At 38.9% G+C, this 21,521-nt stretch overlaps 3 protein-coding genes across 5 annotated transcripts; 2 read left to right on the top strand and 1 right to left on the bottom strand.

Moving 5' to 3' along the window:
* On the top strand, nt 1-2,025 carry LOC122281811 (geranylgeranyl diphosphate reductase, chloroplastic-like). Its single transcript, XM_043093616.1, has one exon. The coding sequence runs from the start codon at nt 1-3 to the stop codon at nt 1,339-1,341; it is 1,341 nt and encodes a 446-aa protein (XP_042949550.1). The 3' UTR covers nt 1,342-2,025.
* Nucleotides 2,026-4,973: 2,948 nt separating this feature from the next.
* Nucleotides 4,974-8,527, top strand: LOC122281776 (protein CHUP1, chloroplastic). 3 transcript variants are annotated; one of them, XM_043093546.1, is made up of 6 exons: nt 4,974-4,992; nt 5,193-5,303; nt 5,548-5,787; nt 5,895-6,010; nt 6,539-7,315; nt 7,403-8,527. In XM_043093546.1, the coding sequence occupies exons 3-6, from the start codon at nt 5,646-5,648 to the stop codon at nt 8,267-8,269; spliced, it is 1,902 nt and encodes a 633-aa protein (XP_042949480.1). In that variant the 5' UTR covers nt 4,974-4,992; nt 5,193-5,303; nt 5,548-5,645; the 3' UTR covers nt 8,270-8,527. The 3 variants fall into 3 exon arrangements, with proteins under 3 accessions (XP_042949480.1, XP_042949499.1, XP_042949490.1); XM_043093565.1 differs by lacking the exon at nt 4,974-4,992 and having other exon boundaries at nt 5,574-5,787; XM_043093556.1 differs by lacking the exon at nt 4,974-4,992 and having other exon boundaries at nt 5,551-5,787.
* A 1,307-nt stretch (nt 8,528-9,834) lies between these two features.
* Nucleotides 9,835-11,705, bottom strand: LOC122281767 (GDSL esterase/lipase APG-like). Its single transcript, XM_043093535.1, has 5 exons — nt 11,313-11,705; nt 11,058-11,188; nt 10,720-10,953; nt 10,332-10,587; nt 9,835-10,246 (listed from the first exon to the last, which is right to left on the bottom strand). Exons 1-5 carry the CDS (start codon nt 11,572-11,574, stop codon nt 10,050-10,052), a joined length of 1,080 nt encoding a protein of 359 aa, XP_042949469.1. The 5' UTR covers nt 11,575-11,705; the 3' UTR covers nt 9,835-10,049.
* Nucleotides 11,706-21,521: the final 9,816 nt, after the last annotated feature.

Here is a 21,521-nt window from a genome sequence, read left to right as displayed (position 1 = left end):
ATGGCTACAGTACCCCACCCGTTACACACCACCACCTTCAAACTTCCCCTCCCAATCAGAACTGAGATTTCTCACCCTCAAACTCTGAGATTCAAGGCCTCCCTGTCCACCAACGCACCCCTCCCCGGACGCAAGCTCCGCGCCGCGGTGATAGGCGCCGGTCCCGCTGGCTCATCCGCCGCAGAGGCTTTGGCTTCAGGCGGCGTTGAGACCTTCCTCTTCGAGCGCAGCCCACCCACGGTCGCCAAGCCCTGCGGTGGTGCCATCCCTCTCTGCATGCTCCACGAGTTTGACATCCCTTCCCACCTCATCGACCGCCAAGTCACTCAGATGCGGATCATATCCCCCTCTAATCTCGCCGTGGACTTCGGGAAGACCCTCCGGCCAAACGAGTTCATCGCCATGCTCCGCCGTGAGGTACTGGACTCCTTCCTCCGCTCCCGCGCCGAGTCCCTTGGAGCCAACCTTGTCTCCGGTCTCGTCACGGATATCGAGGTCCCCAACACCTCTTCGACAGCGCCGTACGTCGTGCACTACACGGCCAACAACTCCCGGCACGCTCTGTCAGTTGACGTGGTGATCGGAGCTGACGGCGCCAACAGCCGAGTCGCCAAGTCCATAAAGGCCGGCGACTACGCCTGTGCCATCGCTTTCCAGGAGAGGATCAAACTGCCGGACGAGAAAATGGCATACTACAAGAACATGGCCGAGATGTACGTTGGGAACGACGTGTCGCCAGATTTCTATGCGTGGGTCTTTCCCAAATGTGACCACGTGGCAGTGGGCACGGGCACGGTGCGTGCCAAGCAGTATATTAAAGCTTACCAGAGGGGAATCAGAGAAAGAGTGAAGCCAAAGATCGCCGGTGGGAAAGTGATCAAAGTGGAGGCCCACCCAATACCAGAACATCCGCGTCCGATACGGGTCCGGGGGCGGGTGGCGCTGGTGGGTGACGCAGCCGGGTACGTAACCAAATGCTCCGGCGAAGGGATCTATTTTGCGGCGAAATCGGGGAGGATGTGCGGGGAAGGAATAGTGAAGGCATCGGAAGGAGGGGACAGAATGATCGAGGAGGAGGACTTGAAGAGGGAGTACCTGAAAGCATGGGATGCCAAGTACATAAGCACATTTAGGTTTATGGACCTGCTGCAGAGGGTGTTTTACGGGAGCAACGCGGCGAGGGAGGCGTTGGTGGAGCTGTGCGGGGACGAGTACGTGCAGCGGATGACGTTCGAGAGTTATTTGTACAAGAGATTAGCGGAAGGGGATGGGTGGGAAGATGTGAAGATGGTGTGTAATACCATTGGGAGCTTGGCGAGGTGTAACATTGTTGGAAGGTAGTTAGCCATTTTCACTTTTCAGAAAAATGAAGGACTCGAGTTTTTAGCACTCAAGAAAAAATAAATTTCGGCCTCGTCGTTTGTCTTTTCCTCCGAAATGGTTTTCTTTAGGGATAGAAATCTCTTGCGTCGTCTTTTTCTTTTCTCTCAACCAGCCAAAGGCCTCTCTGAAAATTGCACATGGGCGAAGGTGGCTCGGAACCTTGTCTCTGATCACCTCCTCCCCCACCTTTCCGTTTCTGTCCTGTTTTTCCTAGTGTTTTTTCAGCTTTTATGGCTTTTTTCGGTTTTCCTATGTCTAGTAGTGCCAACTGCCGATCTTGACAATCAGCAACCTCCAGCCACCACGCGCAGACTCACTGACTTCCCCAGCAGCCGATCTTCCTGTTCGCGATGGGGGCTGCGATTCAGGCCTACGCGTTGGCCTCACACGCGGCTCTCGCCATGCGCTTCAACAACGCGCTGCCGCGTCGTGCTTTAGGACCTGGGTAGGTAGGGATCAAGCTTTTGGTCCGAAATAAACCTTTCTTTTTTTTTTTCTTTTTTTTTTCAGCACTGTTATATGTTTGTTTTAAAATAATTGTTGGAACTCGCCCTTTCTCTTGTATCATTCTACCCAGTTTAATGAATATGCTTGCAATAAATATATATAAATAATAATAATAATAATAAATGGTTTTCCGTAGGGACCTTCTTTCATAACCGGCAAGTATTTTATTTTAATTTTTGACAAATATCTGACAAGTATTGAATGAAAAAATTTAGTTACAAGTATAACTCTTTAATATATCTCTTTAATATATGTATTAGTTTAATGTGATTATTTAAAAAATAAATTTTATTAAAAATATTATTAATTTAAATTTTAAATATAAAAAAATTTATATTGATATATAAATTAATATGCAACTTTATTTATATATAAGAAAATTCATATTGAAATAGGATTCCATTGGAAACGGAAATAGACAAATAAAAAAAAAATAAAGTTTAAATAATGGGTATCTTTAACGTCATATTTTAAAATATTCTTTCTTGCATTTTGCAATTTCAAATATTTAATCCGAGTAGATAAATTATACTGTAGTTAGCAATGCATAGAAAACATCCATAAAATATTTCACAGGAAATGTCAAAATAGATCAAAATATGTTTTTCATTTTTAATAAGGGTAGGCAGCGAGGTGTCGCATGGCGGAGCAGTGTGGATAACACTGTCCCGCATGGGCAGGAGCCCGTGTCTTGCATCTAGTCTCCCGGGTGGGGAGGGCCCAATCCCGCCCGCTTCCATCTATACATATAATATATAAAAATATCAATATTTATATTTTATAAATTGTGTATAAATGTTATAATTTGTTATATTTATTTATAAAATATGCATTAGTAAATTTAAAAATTATATAATTTAAAACTACTCAATTTATACAAAATATGTGCTAGCAAGTTTAAAAATTACATTATTTTTAAATTATAGTCATATTTATAAAATTTAAATTTACAATTTAGATCTAAAAATATATTTTTAATCTTTTTAAATCTAGAAATAATTTTTAAATATATTAAAATATAGTTTGTATTTAAAATATAAATTAAACGGGGCGCACCCTGCCCCAGGATGCAGGGGCGGGGAGAGGATGGGAAAATTCCACCCCTGTACCGAATGGTGCAGGTTGCATCCTTAATTTTCAATTCTATCGTACTTATTAATGTGATATATTTTAAATAAATATTTATTTCAATGATTGATATATAGAATTGTTTAAAATGTGTTATATCAAATAATATTACTAACCAATTCAAAGTTAAGATGAATAATATGAAATAAATATAACAAAGTTAAGATGACGAAGGTGTGAGAACTTCTGGCACTGTCCAGCTCCAGCCTCACAGAGTCCTAAATCCACCTCCACCATCATCCGACAATATTTATTTTGTTTATTTTTTAACAAGTGAGTTGTTAAGGAATTATTGAATTGGACTTTGGCTGGACACGGTTGTCATGTAGTTGTTAAATCATCAATGGGTGTAAGTTGAATGCACGAGGCCCTCTGTACGTTTGGTCGTCATGACCTCTAGACCAAACTGCCACGTATGTTCATTTTAAACAACGCGTCGGGGTTGGTAGTTTGACATAAATTAAGAATAAATATCGTGACGAATTAAGGCCTCGTTTGGTTACACAGATGAGATGAGATGAGATGAGATGTTTTAAATAGTAATAAATAAAATATTGTTATAATATAATTTTTGAATATTAATTTTGTATTGGAATTTGAAAAAGTTAGATTGTTTATTATATTTTGTATTGGAATTTAAAAAAGGTGTAATGATGAATTGAGATGAGATGAGATGAGATTTTTGGTTTTGGCTAAACAAACAAGGCCTAAGTTTTAAATTGTTTCTCGTCGTTTTCAAATTTATTGTAATTTGTTGGAAGAAACCAAAAACTCACAGATCGAACGCTTTCATTGGAACACCGTGTTTGCGTATTTGGAAGACACACGCACGAGCCTCGTGTTTAACCGTATTTTATTGCCTACTAAAGTCTAGATGACAGCATGCTGTCATGCTCTGCTCTATTTGGTTTTTCAGCCTTAGATCCTTGAAAATCAATCATCCCATCCATTTCTTTGTTGGCGTGTGTGGCGCAGGTTATGGTAACGTTGCCCGCAAGCTCCGAAGTCACAAAACGTCGGCTTTTGCATTAAGTATCAACTTCTTTCCTCCAAAATTGCCTTAATTTTGATGTATGGATGTATTCAATGATGCTGTACCTACCGAGTTTAGACAAATGAAAGCAGTACATGCAGGTCAGTTTGGATGTTGATTAGTATTGAGTAGATTTATGAATAATAGTAAAAAGTAAGTGAAAAATAATAATAAAATAATAAATAATAATAAAAATAAATAAAAAATAAGAAAAATATATAAATAATAATAATAAAATAATAAATAATAATAAAAAATATTAAAAAATATTGAAGATACCGCAATACCTACTTTTTCGGAGCATTAATTTGCCTCCTTTCCCTCTCTTTTTTTTAGCCGTATTTCCATGGTATGCGTGACAGAGTTCTTGTTGGGACAGTTAAATGACTCAAATTGTCAATTCCTTTTTCCCTTTAAAAAAAAAAAAACCCTTTTTCTTTGGCCAATATTAGCATATATGATTTGTTTAGAAGAAAATGTGATTCCTAGTTGCCAATTAGCAATAAGTAAAGAAAACAGAGAAAACGAAAGGGATTATACCTGGAACCCCTTATTTTCTAGGAACAGATTCGATATCCCAGGTATTCCGCCATACCAACCAATCAGTATCCATCCCAAGACAGTGACAGTGAGAAAGGAAGATACAGAGAGAAACAAAAATCATAAAAAAGAAGCGTTTAAATAGGTCAGCCATTAATTTTGAAACCAAAGCCATCTAAATTTAACCCACCAAATCAATCTTTCCTCCCTTGAGAATAACCTCTTTTCTTTTTCTGTTCCTTTGGTTCTCAGCTTGGAATCAGAATCTTATTCCCCGGCTCTCCCTACCCAGATTTTCTCACACTTTCGTTTTACCAAACTCTCTCTCTCTAGCGGCCAACTTTTGAACATAGCATTCAACACGACACGACACGACAAAAATCAGTGACCGGTGTTTGTCGGTACTATTGAAATACAGATTTTTTTACTTATAAATAAATTTGAATTCTTTTATATTTAAAATTTAAATTAATATTATTTTTAATAAAATTTATTTTTTAACCCATCAATACATATATTAACGTGGAATTCAATTTACAGTTAAATTTTTCCGATAATTTATATATTGTCAGTACTCATACCCATCCCACTGTCTGATCAGCCTATGAGGGAAAAGAACGTAGTAGAAACAGAAAGCAGAGGCAACCTCAAAACGTTCTGGAATCTGTTAATCCAAACTGATTCAATGTGTTTGAGAACCGTCGCTTTAATGGTAAGTCCCCTCTCTCTAACTAGAATCAGCACAAAATGAAACGGGTTGATACAGCTTTTCTTGTCTCTGGGTATGAATCATCTTTATTTTTCTTAGAATCGATTGGTGTTTTCTTTTTTTTCGTGATCCTTTATGGCCTAATCGGTTGTTGGAAATAAATTTGGTTTTTCTTATTCGTTTATGGTTTAATCTTTATATGGGTCACCCGGATTTTCTTATACTTCGCTATGTGGATTAACCACAGAAGTTATGATTTTCTTTTCGGCAAAGATGGAGGATGAAGAAGAAGAAGGCCTAAGAGTTTATGGATTTTAAACACAAGTAGCGGCTTTTTGAATTACGATGGTGAGAGAGAAGAGGGATATAAAGCCTCTTTTATTTCAATTTGGCGTGGCTTTAGCTCTCTCTTTTGCTGGATTTCTCTACTCTCGCCTCAGAAACAAAAGGATCAAACCCTCCCCTCCCCCCGCGCCACGTTCTTCGGGTTTGTGTCTTTTCTTTTTCTCTTTCGTATAAATTCTTCTTCATCGTAATATTTAGCTGGCTCTAATTTCAAGTCAACGTTTTCTATGATATCATGCGTATCACCAGATCATGGCAGTGAATTTAATTTCCAAGGTGAAAGAGCTGGGCATAAAGATGAACTTGATGCCGTTAAGACATCATCCAGTCCCAGTAATATTGTTTTTGTTGCAGCTGAAAGATATGTAAGTATTGCCGGACATAAATCCCATTCGAATGCAGTCCAAACTTTTCTAACAGTGAAAATTATTGCTTTCAGCGGATTGAATATTGATTTTATTGGTTATTTTTATATCTGTGATATTTTTGGATTTGTGTCGATACCGTAGCTCTGTTTGGTTGTTGATGAAGCCCTCTTTTCTCACACGTAACAAACGAAATGGTTGTCTCAAAATGCTTTGGGAAATAATACTGCCAATTGAAGCATATTTTTTTGTCTGAAAGAATGGAAGGTGCAGAATTGTAAATCTATTTTCCCTCCCTTTCCCTTCTATAGTTTGCAAGAAAATATTCTACCGTTTATTCATGGAATGGAATGTAGATTAACCAAATCATATAAATTGAGGGAAAATATGGTCTGCCTGCTTTCTGGATGAAAAGGTAAAAGAACTTGTGATTCTACGCTGACAGAAACGTAAATTTCTTTTAGCACTTTTCTGTAATAACTATGCTGGATTCTATTTTGCTGAAGTGAAATTCTCACTCTTTGTCAGGAAGAGACATACATGCCGAAGGTCAGTCTTGATTCCATGGTTGGCGTCTCTCCCAGCAGTAAAGGTAGTGTAGATAAAGATGGGTTCCTCTTGCCAGAGTTTAATGATGTTGTGAAGGAATTTGACTTCACTGTCGCAAATGATGGTTTCTCTTCAAACAAAGGTGATGAAACATCCAGGTCAAACATGGAAACTCCAAAAGCCTTTAGAAGTGCTGATAAGGATGAATATGAGCAGGAGATCAGGTACCTGAGAAACATGGTCAGAATACTTAGGGAGAGGGAGAGGAATCTTGAGATCCAATTGCTCGAGTATTATGGTCTAAAAGAGCAAGAAACTGCCGTCATGGAGCTCCAAAATCGATTGAAGATAAACAATATGGAGGCTAAGCTTTTCACTCTTAAGATTGAGTCCTTACAGGCAGATAACCGGAGACTAGAGGCACAAGTGGGTGATCGTGCTAAAGTGGTGGCTGAGCTTGAGGCTGGCCGAGCAAAAATTAAACTGCTCAAGAAGAAGCTTAGGTCTGAAGCTGAACAGAACAAACAACAAATCTTAGCTCTTCAGCAGAGAGTTGCGAAGTTGCAAGACCAGGAATACAAGGTTGCTCCAGGTGATCCAAATATTCAATTAAACCTGCAAAGGCTGAGAGATCTAGAGGTTGAGGCTGAAGAGTTGAGAAAGTCTAATACGAGGTTGCAGATAGAAAATACTGAATTGAGTCGGAGGTTGGAATCTACACAAATCCTTGCAAATTCTGTTTTGGAAGATCCGGAGGTTATAATCCATTACCAGTACATATTTTTTCTTTTGGTAATTTTATCATTCTTTCTTAAATGCATATTATTTTGTATTTCGATGCAGGCAGAAGCATTGAGGCTGGAGAGGGAGCATCTAAGACATAAAAATGAAGATCTGGAAAAGGACATTGAGAGACTCCAAGCTGATCGATATTCTGATGCTGAAGAATTGGTCTACTTGAAGTGGATAAATGCTTGCTTACGATATGAGCTGCGAAATTATCAGCCTCCTGATGGTAAAGCAGTGGCAAGGGACCTGAGCAAAACATTAAGCCCCAAATCTGAGGAGAGAGCAAAGCAGTTGATACTTGAGTATGCACATACTGAAGGGATGGGAGAAAAAGGGATCAACATAATGGAAGTTTATTACGAGCAATGGTCATCATCCCAAGCTTCAGTTCTTACAGACTCTGGAGAGCTTGATGATTCTTCTATAGATAATTCATCTGCAACCAGAGCCAACAGCTCCAACAAGACCAAATTGTTTAGCAATATCATGAAGATTTTTCGTGGGAAAGACGGTGATGACAATCGGGTTTTATCAGCAGAGAAGGCTGGATCTTTAGAAGAAGGTGATTCTCCAAGGTGCAGTTCAGGCATTTCAACAGCAATGCATGGTGGAAACGATGGACACAGCAATAGATTTTCTACCCCACAGGGTTCATCTAGAACTTCTCTGGATCTCTCCAGATTCAGAAGTCCAAAGGAAGAACATATCAAGGAGACAGATGGCGTCCAAACACATAGTGATTATGGGTCCAAGAGATCTGTTTTAGGTAGCGATGGTGCTGATTTAGCAATTAGAAAACTTGTTGGAGACTATGATACCCCTGAGAAATCTGAGTTGGTAAAATATGCGGAAGTTCTAAAGGACTCTTATGGGGAAAAACCTAGGATTCGTCGTAGATCAGCATCTGCTTGCTCCTTCTGACATATGCTCAGTAGCTGCCAGCATTTTCAATGTACAAATCAAAGCAATAGTGAAATAACACCACCGATGCCATGCAAAGTGTATCAATATCTTTCAGTTGAAAACCACTCAGAATCTTGTTTTGTTGTGTAACATCACTAAAAAAGTGGTTGAGTTACATGTACACGTTTAGTTTGGTGTATCAAACATGAAGTTTTCCAAGTATTTTGTATATTGCATTCGTAAATGAATAATCAATCTAAGTGCTCTTTGACGCAATTTTTGATATCCTATAACCACACGTGCGGCACAATTGGATTTCTCCACCTAGGTCTTTCGGATCATGGCCCCTTTGCCTTGTCCTTGTCGGCGCGTGTAGTTTAGACGTCGGTTCCACGTGCGATCCTTTGAAATGCCACCAGGACCATCCGATTCTAGCCATCTGGTTATGTTTCAATTTTTCTTAATTAAGAATCTAAGAAAAAGAGACGCAGAAATTTTCGACGACTCCAAAACAAATGATTGTAGTGTCTCTTTCGTGGATGCGGATCACCACCACATTCAAAAAATCTATTAGTTGGATTTTATAACTGCTATTGTAGCAGTTCCCTCCTTGATTTGGTCAAGAAACAAGGGTCCAAGTCCAATTTATTGGTCTCTTTGCCCGTTTTATTTTATTTTTTGATGTATGCACTTCCATTTTTGTAAAAGAATTTTTTGTCAGGTCTCCCGCCCTCAACATTCTCTTTTAATTTCAACGCAAAGTTCGTTTTAAAAATACAAAAAACGAATGATCAGTCTAAGTAAGTAGCCGTTGTTGGTGGTGGTGCTAGAACGGCATCACCTCGCGAATCAATCCAATCGAGACCGGCCCATCACGACAATCTCACCCCTAAATTCTGAAACCCTCCTCTCTCTCTCTCTCTCTCTCTCTGAAGTTTCCATTTTATGTGTCTAAAACTGTTTATCTTAAAATGGTGGCCCGGCACTTGATCTGTGTATTCAATTATAAACTTTGCAACCATTTGGGATCTTACGGGCCTCACTCTACCGTGGGTGATCTGCACCCGCTAGTCAACAAGGCCGACCTCGACGAAGTTTTTAGTAAAATGGGCATTACTACGCTCCATTTTCACCAAGAACTGTCAATCCTTTCCTTTCTCACTTCCCACCTTCCCTCTCTTTATTTAAGCCATGTCCTGTGCCAATATTTTGGTACTAATGTCGGCAGGCAGATATCCTCTTTGGGACGCAGAGTTGCAATGACCACTTCTTCACATGCGCAAGGGATTTTCTTTATTCTGTTACAGGATTCTTGGTACAGCAATTCTATCTGTTTTTGAATTAATTCTTACATGGCTCATGAAATCACAGGTCCCAACAAGGCAAAGACACCAGGGTAACATGTATGCCTTATTTTCCCTCTTCAAGAGAACTGATATTTTGAGTCACCGTTACGTACCATTTCCGAGTTGTTAGCAAGTGACATCGCACAGCACACTCCATCTAGAAGACTATAGTTTACCATTTAATCAACTCGAGTTACAGTTCATACGGAATATCATCTATCTTAAGACGAGAAGAAGTACAACAACTATAATTCCGGACCATCTGATTTTCAGGGAATTCTTGAGATTACAAATAGAATGCGTATTATATTTACTGAGAATAAATATCCTCAGCTACATAATTATTATTACAACTTTTGCAGCATCCCACGATGTTAATTGAAGAGCAGGGCACGATCTTAGACATTTTACAGAGACACACACAAAAAAAAAAAAAAAACCATATAATATCGTCATCCAATGAGGGCGATGCCTTGAACAATCAGTGCGTCTGCAAGAACCTGATTAGCAGCCTCAGATGGATGGACGCTGTCCCAAAATACATACTGAGTCGCATTAGAACAAGTTCCCGGTGATTTTGGATTGCACAATACTGATGTTGTCTCTACTGTTCCTGTACCACAGCAACCTCTCCTTGCTTCCAGAAAACCTGCAAAAACATAAGAGATAAAGATGATTACTATTTATTCACCATCCAGTGGCTCCCTAATCGGTTGGAAAAACATGATCCTTACCATGTGTTGATGGGGATTTAACAAGATCATAGAAAGGTGTATAAATGTCGAAGATAACAATTGTAAGACCGGGATATTTCTTTTGGAGATTCGCTGCAGCTGAGTTGATCTTCTTATTGAATCCTTGGGCGTCGGTATTGATCCTGGAGACGCACCCATTCTCATGATTTCCCAATAACGTGATTGCTAAGGGAACGCAACCCAATGGAGGGAGTGAAGTCACCCCAAGTTTCCTGGCTCCCAGGCCGTACAGGTTCTGTTTTTAATCAGAGCGGTCAGATATTTTATTCAGCATTTGGAAACTAATATAATTTGAAGCAAATATCTGCAGTTGATTTCTGTAGCGTATTTTGCAGAACTAGGAATTTTAGTAACAACACTGATTTACCTTCACAAAGTTTGAGAATGCACCAACAAGAAACGTGCCATACTCGTCTGGAGTATAGGCTTTGTTGATTAAAGGATTGACGTAATAATTCTGGAGAAAGTCGCCACTACCTGCACTCAAAATGTATATAGCATCCTTGATGATGGATGCTGCTTTCTTACTGCCAGCCACCTTTGCTAGCTTAGTCTGGTATTCCTTGAAGTACTCCAGCTGCTGAGACAACGGGATTGCATGCTGGCCACAGAGAGTTCATTTGTTTCAAGAAATCAGACACCTTATAATCAAGGGTTATCTAAGTTGAGATACAGGATGACAGTCATAAACATGAAATTATTTACATTAATGATTGCTGCATTCTCATCGTAACCCGATGCAGCTGAAGCAAAGTTGGCTCCGATTAGAAGGTTCTTCCCAGATGCCTGTGGGCTAAGATATGCTGGAGGATAAGTCTTAAAACCCAAAGTTTCAGCTGCAAAAGTAAGTTTCCAGTAAAACATTAGAGCTCATATATAATCAAACAGACAGTAATCATGAATTTACTACTCAGTAATGATCCCTATGCAGGCGTTCGAGAACTACTGCTTTGTACTCACCAGTTATATCAGTGGCTAGTTTACCGTTGCAAAACCTCCCAGTAGGCTGATGATTGACAAAGTCCCTTCCATATGGAGGGTAATTAGCCTTGAAAATAGTGGGAAGATAGTTATTGTTCCCCACATCCACTGCAGAGTCACCAAACGTTAAGATTGCCGGAACAAGTTGAGTTGAATCTTGCCCATTTCCGAACTTTAACAACGCAACTGATAGCACCAAAAGCAGCGTTCTTTTGAAATTGATATCCATCTTCTGCAGCATTGGTATTCTGAGGCTTTCAGCTGGGAACAGGACCTTTAAAGGACCACCAAAACGACCCAGTTCGAGCTGACCTTGAAAAAAGAAGATGGGAAGGTGAGTGTACCCATTAATGAGTGTCCTCTTTAGTGGCTACATCAGCATTGAAAGCCTGCATTTTGCGTTTATAGACGTGACCATTTTCAATTTCCAAATATTTTCTAGGAAATTTTCTTGTTTTTGCCTCCGTGTGCAGGGCGTCGAGATTTTTCTTCTTGCACAAACATTAAAGAGAGAACATAATAGTGACTTAAAGCTCATTGATAACTAAGGTACGGCAAGGTAGTTGGGGACTTGGGAGGATGGGGGTGGGTGTAGGCTTTATTGGGTTGAGGCAACAAGGAAGTTGCACATGCAAGAGTTATTGTGGTGGTTGCAGCCAGCGAAGCAGCAGACTGGTCCTCATCAGATGGACAGATGTCTTGGACCGCCATATTCGCAGCACATTTAAATGAAAGATGCAAAACTATGAAACATCTTGAGCATCTATAACCACTCCAATAATTTGTCACCAAAACTTCATCTCATGCCTAGTGGAAAGTACAGGAAGTAAGAGAGAACAGATTCGAATTCTCAAGCTCAATGCTAATTCCATCGAAACCCGCTATTAATGTTGATAGAAACTTGGCCACATCACGAGTAACTGAAAGAAGAAAAGAGGAGTTATAGGCATTAGAGATGTAAGAGTGGGAAGGGACACGACTTTTTAATTTGTTCTTGACATTTGGGTGCTGTACTTAAAGTTCAATCTCCAACCACGGTGGGTTGGAGATGAACTAGCCATGCCATGCCTTTTTATACAGCAGTCCAATGTCCGTCGTTTCTTCTATTTTCTTTACAAAATCGAAAGAGAAAAAAAGAAAAACGTCATTTTCAGATCTTAAATCCCAATCCCTTTTAGGACGTGAATCAAGTGCAGGGGCGCTATCAAACTTCATAGACTCCATAGATGAGTTATGAAATATGCTTTCGCGGTACTATAATTGTATCCAAAATCGCTCGCTATGTACGGTTATGAACCTCTCTTCTCTGATCTTTATCCGTTAGTAATGGGGTCCAACGCCAAAAGTTAAGCCCTAGGCCTCCATTAAATGTAACGACTGCACGTAGCTATCGCCGTTCACCGAACTGCCACTCCTCAGAGAGAGATGCATTCATGATTTGGGAGAAGGCTCGTGCTTAAAAAAGAAAATCTACTTCTCCTAAGTTTAGTCTAATTCTTACGTTAAACAAATTCCGAAATTCATACGGATACAAGTGTTATAATTTATAGGATATAGACGATGAATTAATTATACATTACTGCAAAAAGGCACTAAACACGTCCGGACATTTCATATATGCCGCTGTAACATAGGGATAGACTAGTGTAGGGTTGGAATTGATAGCGCTGTCTTCAAGTGCATGCAACAATTACTTCGACCAGTTGGCTGGCGAGAAATTAAGAAAGACTTGCACTGAGTCATTGACTCGAGTGTAATCAGTCTGGTCCACTCCAGAGTCACGGATAGAAATTTCGGCCCACCCTTTTTCCAGTCCGGTCGGTTCAACTGGTTTAATTCTGTCCGATTCAATTTATATGAGCTAAGAATATTTTTTTCCTCATTTCTTTTTTAGATAGATAAATTAATATAAAAAATTAATATTAAAATCAAAATTAAGTGAGCTATTTAATGTAAATTATATAACTAAATCATTAAAAAAATAATTATAATTATATTTATGATGTTAATAGTTACTAACTTACTACTTTAGTAGAATATGTATCTACATTTAATAATATATTTTATCATATGATATATTAGTTAATTGATAACATATATTATTTTACATTTTATATGGTCAATAGTGATAGATTAGAAAAAATGACATAATTAACTTATACTATTACTATATAATTAATATATTATATATATAAAAAAATATACATGTAAGTGATTGGGTTGGTTTCGGTCCAATCCGATCCAAAAACATTACACCCGAGATTGAGCAAGGTGAATTTGATTCTATCTAGTCCAGAACCGAACATTTAGTTCTTCAATTTTTCCGGTCCAAATTGAAAAATTTTCATCCCTACCTGCACAAACTTTTCTCACTCTCCGAATGGTGTGTTTTTTTTTTCCTTAATTGCCATGACAATTCAGAAAATCAAATCCTAAAAATAAATTTATTTGTTTTATGATAATATATAGAAAAAAAAAAATTAATAATCATTTTCAAAGGATTGTAAAAGTTTAACATTTTCTTAGAACACTTCCAATGGATTTTTCATCATATCTTTTAAAATGCATCACTAAATCTCACTTTTTCTCTTTTATATACTGATTTTTACAATACATTATACATCAGTTTATCTATTTTTTCTTCATATCATTTTAATATTATATCTTTTAATATTTTATAAGAGAAAAAGTACAATAAAAGAAATTAATTTTAGAGAAAAAGTACAAGAAAAGATAGAACACAATTAAAATATGTTTACATTTGTGTACAGTTGCTTCTACATCTAGAGGCAACACTGTACACAAATGTAAAATAGAAAAAAAAAATAAAGCATCCGTTGGATGCATGTTTTAGACTATTTTTCTTTAAATTTTACATAACAAAATTCATTGTGAGTGCTTTAGTTCTACAACTGGCATTACTTTCTTCTTCCCACTTTGGAAGCCTGAAATGGTGTAGAGATGGTGATTATTCATTCGATGTGACAACATTTTTAGCTATCGTGATTAATTAACTGCTGGGCTTGTGAGCATACATCCGATTATTATATCTTTGTTATGACTAATGGCTGCATTATTTGATGAGACCCATTTTTTAATTCCTAGAATGCAATAATATCAACTCAAATTCCTATGGAAGGGAAACTAACTTTTTCATGATTGCACATAAAAATAAACGACGAAGAATTCCTTGCTTCTGCTCCTTCATCCTCATAGCTTGCATCCCATTTACATGTTGGATTTATTTTCAAAATAATATATATTATATTTATTACTAATAATATGTTAGGATTTATTTCTGTAAGGAGAGAAGTTATGGAAAGTTTATGAGACTTATAATAAATTGGGTCCTTATGTATAACTGAAACCATTCATTGGTTTAGTGATATTGATGACTTCGGTTGACCCCAAAACAAGCGTTCGAAAGTTACCGTAACAAGAAATGAGTTTTAATCCAAGGAAGGATGGCCCCTCCACACGGGCCTGGGACGCCCAAGGCACAAGGCCAACAGCCAGCAGCCCCAACCCCAACCCCATAGGGGGTGCGGCAAGCCCACAAGCCCAAGCACCAAGTAAAGTGACGTAAAAATGATAAGTAATGCTATACACCACACTATCATCTCATTTGCATCTTATTATTATGATGTAACGTATTTATCACTATTTGTTAATAAATAATCATATAATAAATAATCATTCAATAGTGGTAAATGTGTCTCATCTTATTTAGTGAGATGTAAGTAGCATAATAATATGGTGTATAGAATTTTTCAAAAATTATTATGGGCATATCTATTGGGAATCAAGCCAGCACCGATTGGTTGGTGGAGAGACGTGGTGACCGTTGGATTGGGTCCAGCAATTGTTCTACTCACTAACAAGCAGGATAAATATACATGTTTGAATCAAATTATGTAAACTTAAAAATTACAACTTTTCATTCACATCTTTTGGCATTCTATAGATAGACCTATTGGCCTACAAATTATAACATAAATGTAACGCAAGTCCTTGTGGTGAGTTCTTTAGAAAATGATTTTAAGAAAATAGACGAGAATTATCGTTCGTTTTCAAATTTCTTTTCCTTCCATACCAAAATACAAAAGATTCTATATTTATAAATAAAACATGTTTCTTAATTTAAAGGGTTACAGTGGAAAATATTAAAATTTTAAATTAAAGTCTCTCGTACAAAATGTTTTGCCTAGGCTTTTGTGCTCTTCCTCTTGGACCGTGTCTGTCCTGATGCGGCATGCTCATCTTGTTCCTAGGAGGGCACACATAAAAACTAAAATGAGTCGATGACTCGTAAGTGTTACTTTATACAGTTAAAATATAATAACATAGATTTTCATTTATACATTCATCATTCCATATATACCATACATAGACATTCAATTTATTTTAAAGCGTTGCGAGGTGGAGTCTTTCTTTAAAAAGGGTTTTCTTCTCGTAAACAGTTCTTCACACCTCGCTACCTTCATTTCTTAAAGAGTCTTAGCATAGATGCATTATTTCTTAATATGCACACATACTTTCTTATCACTTTATTGACTGTTGTACACTGTTATGCCCTGTGTATGAGAGTTAGCGGTCTTTTGGACCTTGATTCTAGCTGTGGCCACAGGTTAGAAGTCCATTCCGTTAGGCAGCATTGGGTGCATTACCAAATACTACTTACCTGGTATTGCAATATGCTCAGTCCAGTCCTTCAATACCTTTATTTGTTTATTCATGTGGCCGTTACGTATTTTCATACATTAAACATTCAATCATTTCTTTTAGTTTAGTCCTTTCAGTTCTTTTTAGTTTTTTCAGTCCTTTAGTCCGTTCATTCATAAATGTCATTTTAAAGCATGTGCTTAAACATCATCTTTCATGCCATCATTTAAAATATCAATTCATGTATCATTTAAAGCATCAGTTCATAGGGACATTTAAAACACTTTATTTGCATCGTTTAAAGCATAAGACATAAGCATTAACATTTCTTTTCGTGAAAATACATTCATATGTTATTACGTATAGCATCCATATGCATACATACACTTACATGCTTAGGGTGCATAAAAATGGGCTGTTAAGGAGGGCCATTACATAATTATATTTGAAAACTTATACTTAGTGTTTTTTCGTAAAACATGTTTTGTGTCATTTCTTAAAGCATGTAAAGGAAAAATATTTCGTTTTCATTTTGCATTATTTTAGAAAATTCTAGAAGAGTATGAATATAATACTTACCTGTACTTCATGCCACACTCATTTCATATAGTCCATTCACGTGTGTGTCAGATGGCAACCTACACGCGTACACATAACCTCAATGTCATTCTCTATCTAGTACATAAGCAACTATACTATAAATAGAACTACACTTCATTTGGAACACTTTCCGTCTATCCCTATGTTCCTATATGCCATTTACTATACTAAAACTTTTGAGATCCATTTACAGTCACTACCTCCATCTTCTATATCTTCCTTATCACGTTTCTTCTTTCTGTGACCCATTTAGGTCACCTTTTTAAATTCAGCGTTCTAGTTCGAGGTCTTATCCTTTAAAGTGAACCTCCATGATTCACCTTAGGGTTAAGAAACTAAGACCTTTGTCTTACTCTCCTATTAACCCCATTCTAATGCATGACTCAGACCAACTAAGTCACGCATTCTGATCTTAGACAGCATACCCATTACTACATTCATGCATCCTAATCCATACTAAATCCTCATTCCCATCCATACATGCCACATTACTTTAAGCCAACTCTGAGGGTTAAACATCGTGTAATCATGCTTATGACAGATTACCTATTATATATAGTAAAGCCGTTTGGTACACGTGTCTCACTAGATGCACATGTACCTTACCCTTTATCATATACGATTAACTTATAGTCCAATGAACACCAGCTTGTATAAACAAGCTCCCTACTCCGATACCAACTTCTATTTAAACTCGGTCAATAGGACCTTCCTACTTTCCAGCCCTTTACAAGTTTATCCCAATACTTGACATGACAGGACTTCATTCACAACATCTCCGCCGTGTCATGTAGCTCGAGACTATTCCAAAGCTACATCTTGACATTTGTCACCATGACAGGGTCACATCACAACTATTTCGGGACACCGTTTTATAGTTCCCGACATTACACCATATGCTCTACGCTTCTCAATTACACCATCCAAACTTTCATGACATGCCGTCTGGTGTATCACGACACCACAAAGAGTAGACTCCACGTGAAATCTCCTCCATTTGCACTATGCCACACGTCATTACGGTGCACGCCACACCGTGTATCGCTGCACTACATGGAGTACATACCACGTGTACTCCCTTTACAATACTACACCACATCACAACTACGGTACACACCTCATACCCATACTTCACAGCACACTACACGATTATGCCCAACACTTTACTACACAACCACATTTCACTTCATAACTACGCAACGAATTCCACAATACTAACAGCATAGTCCACAACTTATCAACTAACATTTATCATAAATGACGAATGATAGAGGGTTATACGATTGAAAGGATAATCTGTGCGTTGCTCACTGCCTATCACGATCAAAGGTATCGGAAGAGTCGTACGTGACGGTTAAACTGCATACAGTGGCTGTCTGAGCTATTAGAGGTGGCTACAGGTATGGATCTAAGTGGAAAAATGTTTGGTCATGGTCCTAAAGTGGTGGCCTCATGGTGGTGCTGAGGTGGCAAGTGGTGGAGGAAAGGTGGCTTGTGGAGGAGTTTGGGTTGTGTATCACTAAATTGGAAAATTCGTGGGTTTCTAGGCTGGGGGTTATGGTTGGCCTTGGAGGACTTAGGTGGTATGGTGGAGGGTTATGGTGGCGTTAGGGGTCGTAGTGGCCGTGTACGATGGCGTGGGTATGGTGAATCCGTGCATGGAGCCATGTGCATACAGTCTAGGGAGGAGCTAAGGTGGTTGGGTTAAAAGGAGGAGGAAGGGGTGGTCAAGGGAGGTCGTGGGTATTGACTGGCAACCTGGGTTGCCACGTACGACGGTACACGATGGAGAACCCAAATGGGTTTCCATGGGTTTCGTGTGTGAGGGGGATCCAACGGAGAGGGAGAGAGTTGGGGGAAGGAAGACCATGGAGGTGGAGTCCGCGAAGTGGTGTTCGGTGGCCCAGTTGGCCACGCACGGCGGTGCTATGATGCATAGAAATGGGTGAAACTCATTTTGGTTAGATGGAGGAGAAGAGAGAGGGAGAGTTGCGTGGGGCTCATCGGTGGGCAGAGGTGTTTGCTGGAGGGAAGGGAGTGGCTGGTGATCAGCGGTGAGATTGGGCGGCACATGGCGGCGCTGGGCTGGGCTGAAGGAGATTCGGCCAAGGGAGGGGTGTTTTCGTCGGGTTGGGAGAGAGGAAGAGGAGAGAGAAGGGAAAGAGAAAAGTGAGGGGAAAATGGTAGGGGCTTGGGTATTTAATCCGAACCCTTCGTCTTTGGATCTTCAAAACGATTTAACGATAAATTTAAATATTGATTTGAAAATGCATAAGCATTTATTTAATTTAAAATATTAAGATGAATTAAGATAGAATATTATCTTATAAACTAAAGTTCATAAAATAATATTCATTCATCATTAATTAAAATGATGAAGTTTAATTAATTATTCAAAGAGAATAAAACTATTTAAATTAATTAAGAGTTTTTAATATTATTTAAATCTCGTAATATTTTTAAATGATTGAAATTAATTTTTTACAATTATAATAATTTTAGAAGTAATAATTATGCTAGATACGACCAGCTATGAAAACTGCAGTGCAACATGGTATTTTTTTATTGTTTATTTTATTTCTTAAATGAAAATAAAAAGAGAGACCCACCAAAAAGAGAGGGACCCACCACCACTTCCTCTTCATTTTCTTCACCCTCCACGCTCGATCTGAAGTAACTTAGAGCCCTGATTCCATTTCTTGAAGCCCTTCTTGAAGAGCATGGAAACATCATGGAAGTTTTCACACCCACTTGTTAAAGAAAAAACAGTTGTGCCAATTTCTCAGCCCAATTTGACTCTTGACTCTAAGAAGCTAAAGGCCATCTCTTGAGTGAGTGAATAGAATTGATTTTTTTTTTCCTATTTGGGTATTTGTTTCCAGCTTTCATTGGAAAATTGAATTGACAATTTCAATGACAATTAATTTCATTTTGTAGCATTTGGTTGCTCAGTGGTGATGGTATGTTTATCCGTAGGCGGTTCCTATGATTTTACTAATGTAACATATTTATTTCCTTTTGCATGATTCACATTTCTGGATTCTTTTAGTTAGAAGTTTTACTTTGAATCTAAACACAGAGAGAGAGAGAGAGAGAGAGAGAGAGAGAGAGAGAGAGAGAGAGAGAGAGAGCTTATGGCTTGGCACAGAGGAAATGGAGAGGGAGGGAGAAATTGGGAAAAGGAGCTTCAAATGGCCTTGCTGCCGTGGGATGCTTGACTCCAGATGGGCGGAGCACAACTTGTGCTGGAGTGGTTCTCGGCCTACCTGGCTTAAGGCTGACGGTGGTGGTAGTGGAAGGGATGAGAGAGAGAAGAGAGAGAGAAAGAGAGAGAGAGTGTGTATGTGTGTGTGTCTGAAACCAGAAAAAATTGAGAAGGAAGAGCCCTTGTGTCGATGGTTGGGGGAAAGAGAAAATGAGAGAGTGGGGAGAAGAAAAAAAAAATATGAAGAGAAAAACTTTGAACCGGTCCATCTATTTTTCTGTAAAAAACAGCCCTTCAATGAAAAAAGGACACGTATGAGTCCCATTTTATCAACATTGTAACCGCACCACAGACTAATTTTATCCCATCAAAAATCTTCTTCCCTTCTCTAGGCGGAATGCTTCTCCGCCTCCGCCCCCTCTCGCAACCACCCAGCATCGGCGTCGGGCCCTCCCTCCATCACCTCGCGCCGGCGTCGAGCCCTGCCCGACCCTCTCTCGGAACCCCTCACCCACGGAACCTCCCCGAGGCAAACCCATCCCACCAGCCCCCTCTTCCAGCATAATCTGCTCCTCGAACCTCTCCCCTTTTGCAGCCCCGGCGTCGACTGAAAAATTGATGTAGGTGATGCATGTGGAGCTAAGCCCATCGATGGCACTCCAGTCGATCGCACCCTGCGAAGTAGATCTCTTTCATAAACTCAATCCAGTCGAACGACCCCTCACAAATTTCAGATCCATTATTGCCAGTTCCGTCAGCCACTAGTTTCGGCGCCAATAGTTCCGTCAGCCACCATCTCCGGTTATACATATCCCACCACACCACAAAAATGATTCTACAATTACACGAAGAGCAGCCTTTTGATTCTGAAGATGTCGATTTTCAATCGCATTTTTCTCACCGAGTTTTGTTCTGATATCTTCTACTGATTTTCACCTATTATTGATAATTTTTGTATCAAATTTTCATACAAAATTTGTATTGAATTGACTCTTAGTTTGCTTTAAAAAATTGGAGGGTTCTGTGCAAAGTGGTGAACCGCGGCTTGTCACCGGTGGTGCCGAGCAATGAGAAGTAGCGTCGTGTTCAAAAAAGCCCAGACAGAATTGATTCGAGGTGTGTGTGTGTGTGTGAGAGAGAGAGAGAGAGAGAGAGAGAGAGAGAGAGAGAGAGAGAGAGAGAGAGAGAGAGAGAGAGAGAGAGAGAGAGAGAGAGAGAGAGAGAGACAGAGAGAAGTAGTGATGCTGTGGTTGTTCTTGAATGGCTTCAGACTCCAATGAGGTTGCATCACTGTTTTGATGCTCTGATTTTTTGTTCAAAACAAATGGTGATTTTAATTGATTTTGTGATTATTTGATGTATGTTTGGATTTGTGATTTGAGTTGCTTTGTGTGAAAATCTAATTTCTGGGCGATGGAGGATGAACAAAGATAGTGAAACAAAGAATTATCGAGTGCTTTGATTTTATCTTCTTTAGTGTAAACTTACTAACGTGTTGTCATTTGATTGAGGGCTGTTAAACGCCTAAAACTAGCCGGACCGTTCCAAAGTGGAACTCAAATATGAATGGGAGAATGAGTGAACGAGTAACGAAAAAATTGAGAGAGAGAGAGAGAGAGAGAGAGAGAGAGAGAGAGAGAGAGAGAGAGAGAGAGAGAGAGAGAGAGAGGGTGGGAAAAAATAAAATTTTTTATGAAACTGGTTACACAGGGATTCCCTCA

The sequence above is a fragment of the Carya illinoinensis genome, chromosome 1 (genome assembly GCF_018687715.1).
Source record: "Carya illinoinensis cultivar Pawnee chromosome 1, C.illinoinensisPawnee_v1, whole genome shotgun sequence".
Taxonomy (NCBI): domain Eukaryota; kingdom Viridiplantae; phylum Streptophyta; class Magnoliopsida; order Fagales; family Juglandaceae; genus Carya; species Carya illinoinensis.
The sequence above is the reverse complement of the archived record's forward strand: the minus strand, read 5'-3'. Positions and strand labels throughout refer to the sequence as shown.